The sequence below is a fragment of the Lycium ferocissimum genome, chromosome 10 (assembly GCF_029784015.1).
Source record: "Lycium ferocissimum isolate CSIRO_LF1 chromosome 10, AGI_CSIRO_Lferr_CH_V1, whole genome shotgun sequence".
Classification (NCBI taxonomy): domain Eukaryota; kingdom Viridiplantae; phylum Streptophyta; class Magnoliopsida; order Solanales; family Solanaceae; genus Lycium; species Lycium ferocissimum.
In genome coordinates, this window is record NC_081351.1 from 65,520,833 (window position 1) to 65,525,095 (window position 4,263).

The 4,263-nt window shown below is 35.2% G+C and overlaps 1 protein-coding gene across 1 annotated transcript; it reads left to right on the forward strand.

Moving 5' to 3' along the window:
* The first annotated feature begins 776 nt into the window (after positions 1 to 776).
* Positions 777 to 1,589, forward strand: LOC132035077 (uncharacterized). Its single transcript, XM_059425395.1, has 4 exons — positions 777 to 921; positions 1,031 to 1,241; positions 1,298 to 1,349; positions 1,404 to 1,589. The coding sequence occupies exons 1-4, from the start codon at positions 777 to 779 to the stop codon at positions 1,587 to 1,589; spliced, it is 594 nt and encodes a 197-aa protein (XP_059281378.1).
* The last annotated feature ends 2,674 nt before the right edge of the window (positions 1,590 to 4,263 follow it).

Consider the following 4,263-nt stretch of genomic DNA (forward strand, 5'->3'; position numbering starts at 1 on the left):
TGAATATCTCCAAAATGCTATCGTTGAAAAGTTTGCTTATGGATGACCAGACATTAAAGAACTCCGGAAACTCATTCCCAAGCAATGCGAACTAAAGGGTGAATGTAATATCAGTTTGCTTAGGAATAGGTTTGTTTCAATACGTGCTACTTTGTTGGAAGATTATTTTAACTTGTTATCAAAACCTGCTTTCTACATTATGCATATGAATTGGTCGTATCTAATGCATACTTTGAAGTGGGATCCATGGTTTGATCCAGATGAAGAAACTATAGCAATTGCATGGATTTCCTTTCAATATTTGCCTCCTAATTATTTTGTAAAGAAGTTGTTTTCTCATTACCATCTACTATTGGAAAACCTTTACAAGTTGATATGGCTACTTGTAATCACAACTAGGCCAAGTTGTGCGAGAGTCAAGGTTGAAGTAGATCAGTTAATTGACCTTCCACAAAGAGTTAATAATGGGATGAGAAAGAAGAGCACTAGAGAAATATTGGATAAATGGATCAAGATATATTATCATCATATTCCAAAATACTGTAAAAGATGCAAACTCTAGGGACATAATGAGAATGAGTTTTTTGTTATACATCCTTAACTATAGCCAAAGGAGAAAGAAAATATTGCAGCCAATAGTCAGGAATCATGACATAAGAAGGAGCAAACTGGAACATCAATAATGAGAAATCAGAAAAACATAAGGTGTTGAGTAGTGCAAAGGTTGTAGATCTCCAAACTGATGAGAGTAGAGGTAAACAAAAGCAACCACAATTATGGAGGGGCAAGAGAAACAACAACAAGGGAAAATTTCCAAACACAACGGTAATGTGAAAAAGCAGCAGCATAATCAAGGTGGAAATCAAAGACGGCATCAACCAGATCAAGCCTGCAATGCAAAAAATTATAATAGACCAAAAGGTGGGAGAAGTTAATTTAGAGATACATAGCAAACAAGATAAGGAGAAGCAGAAAAATTAGGAGAGTATTGCAGCGAAGACTGCCAACCAATTTGCTGCTCTTAATGAAGAAATTCAGGTGCATAGCAGTGAGAGTAATTCAACCAAGGAAGAAAGTGTGGCAAAAGTGAAGCATGTTAGTGCAACAAAGAGTAAGACTGCAAGTTCTGGTGCAGACAAGAATGCAGAGAATGAGGGAGAAAAATCAGTTACCAAGGGGAACAACAATGGGAACAAGATGCAACATATGAATATCAACACATCTACAAAGAAGTGGAGCAAGTGAAGAAGCCCGAATCTTCAAAAGCCTCGATTGATGCTTCTTTTGGTAAAACTAGTAATAGGGATATCAATGAAAAGCATAAGGTGGAGAACAAGCAGCAAGAAACAGTACTGAATCAGATTGAGGCCTCAGATGTGACAACTACTTTTGTATCTTAGCAGGAGTCATTAGAGAACAAGCAACAGGAGAATGATCAAATAGTTCAGGAGATGTCTTTGGAGAATACACAGCTAGATATGGATCATGTAGGAAAATCATTAACTATTACAGTTTTTGCTTCTAATGAGATGCCCACAGAGAATATTAAAGAAAGGAACTACAATACAGAAGAGGAGATGGGAGAATAGGAGAGAACTTCTGATACTCTAGATCCAGGAATCCAACAGGAATGGGCCTTACCGGCAAGAAACCATAGAAAACATCTTGCAAGAGCAGTTCACATTGAAATTATGATTCCTGCTCAAGAATCTTTCAAGAATAAGCAGGAAGAAGAGGATCTTGAGGCTAATAAGAAGCACATTACTCAAACAGTAGATATCTCAGCTAAACATTTTGACAAAACAAAGCAGACTGGGTGAATGCAGAAAACCACCAGAAATACTAGTGTTCTTGATAGAAACCATAAAGGTTCAAATGCATTAAAGAGCAAATAAAGTCACCACCAAGATTCAGAGACGAATCTTCTTTAAGAGAGGAGAATGATAGCAACAATGGAAGCTCAATTCCATTGAAGGAAAAGGAAATTTTATGTCAAGATCAACGGGCTTGATTAGCCAAAGCGCTTAAAAAATGTCTTGTGATGGAAGAATAGGTCCAGCCCAATAAATATATTTTGCTCAACTCTTACATCTATTTGGAGGCCCAAATTAAAGTCCAAAATGAGATGAAATAAGGCCCAAATCAGCCCCAAAAGAAGAAATTTCTAGGAGCCCAACTCAACCCAAAAATTAGTTTCTAGAATATATATTTAATAGTTATTTTAATCTATGTTAACTAGCATTGGTCTATGTGTATGTTGACTTGCATTGGTCTAAGTGTGGGTAGTCTTTTATGCTTCTAGGGAATATAATTCCCATTTATTGAAGTCTTGACCAACTCCTTCATTACTACTATATAAAGGGGAGCTTGTTCTTTCATTGTAAATCAGATTTTGAAAAATATATTATATTGAGAGTACTTTTTGAACTTTTGTGGCACTACTTTGGGATTTATCTTTCAATCTAACTAGTTTATAGTTCAAGGTAGTAAGATAATTTCTTCTTTGATATCTTTGATTTCTTTTTGGTATTCTTTCGAAGGCGATTAGTCCTAAGTACTAATTGTTGTCGTAAGTTACTCACAAAGCGGTCAAGATCCGAATCCATTGTTTTTGATTTGTTATCTCAAGTAAAGACGTTAGATTTCTTCCTATAAATCTATACGTTGTTACTTGGATAGATTTCTTCCTATAAATCTATATGTTGTTACTTGGATCTTGTCAAGACTTTAGAACTTACGTTCTTCAAAATTCGTTGTTCCTTCGAATTTCCCCTATCTTTTATTTTCTAGTTTTTAGATTCTTTTCTATATTTGCTTCCGCACTTTTTATATTTTAATTATAACTTTGGGATCTCCCTAACCTTGTTGTTATCGCCCTTCCACTGTGGGTCACTGCAAGGCATAAAAAATCTAAATCCAACAATATCCAATGATAGACAAAGCTTTGTTTTGGAACATTAGATCAGTTAATTTTCATAATGCTTTTGAGAGGTTGATTGATCTTAACAGAAGACATAATTATTCTGTTATTGCTTTGATGGAGCTTTTTCAAGGAGTGGATACTATGATGCTTATAGAAGGAAATTCGGACATGATTGGCAAAGTACAGTAATATTAGATGTTGACCAACAGTTGACCTTGAAGTTGTATCATTCTATTCTTCAACAACACTTTGTAGTGATAGCTATATATGTAAAGTGTGTTGTTGTGCAGAGGCTTGATTTATGGGATTCACTAAATCAAGTAGCAAATAGTATTCAACACCAACACCCCTGGATTGTTGGAGGGGATTTCAGTGTCTTTTTATCAGAAGAGAAGAAACTTGGTGGATTTCCAGTACTAACGTCAAAGATTATAGATTTTACAAATTGTGTCTTTATGCTGGCTATCAGTGGTGTTTTAATGACAAGATTTTATATACTTGGTAAATAGTTAAATCAAGTAGCATGTACCTTTAAAAGATTGGACAAGATCTTAGTTAATCAGGAGTTCATGGATCTTATACCTACTTATTCAGTGCAACATCTAATAAGACGTGAATCAGACCATGCTCTATTACACTTAAGTATAACAATTCTATTCCTCCAGTGGTAAAACCTTTTAGGTTCTTGAACTTCTGGACTAAGCATGCAAAGTTCTTGAATGTAGTAAGAGAAAACTAGTCAGTAGATTTTGCAGGAAGTCCTTTTACTATCCTACACCCCAAGCTTAAAAAGGTGAAGAGTGCTTTGGTACAGTGGAGCAACAATACTTTTGGAAATGTTTTCTACAAAAGTGCCACTTTGGAAAATATCATTAAGGTACATGAATTATAGTTTGAGGAAAATCTTCCAAGGAGAATAGAGAAGCACTCCATAAGGTGCAAACATAACTTCACAAATTCTATCATCTGGAGTAGGAGTATTGGAGACCAAAGGCTAGTATGAAATGGTTCAAAGATGGTGAAAGAAATACTAAATTATATCATTAATATGTGAGGGCAGAAGGAAGAAGTTAACGTTGCATAGAATTCAAGATGTGACAGGAAATGCCCATGCTCCTAATTAAGTCCATCTAGGTCTTTGGATAAAAAAGAAGACATAGGGAATGAAGTAGTGAGATTTTTTCAAGAATCCATGAAGATAATTTCCCAACATATTTTGAATTGCTCAATCACATTCCCTCAAAGAATCTCTACAAAGCAAAATGAAGGTTTCGTAGCACTTCCTTCTCACGAGGAGGTTAACATAACAATTTTTAGTTTAAGAGGGGACATTGCAAGTG

Excerpts from the sequence above, each read along its gene's own strand:
- LOC132035077 (XM_059425395.1), top strand. The coding sequence starts at position 777 with ATGGAGGGGCAAGAGAAACAACAACAAGGGAAAATTTCCAAACACAAC. Across the intron at positions 922-1,030 it reads AAATTATAATAGACCAAAAG|AAATTCAGGTGCATAGCAGT; the intron begins GTGGGAGAAGTT and ends CTCTTAATGAAG. Across the intron at positions 1,242-1,297 it reads TCTACAAAGAAGTGGAGCAA|TAATAGGGATATCAATGAAA; the intron begins GTGAAGAAGCCC and ends TGGTAAAACTAG.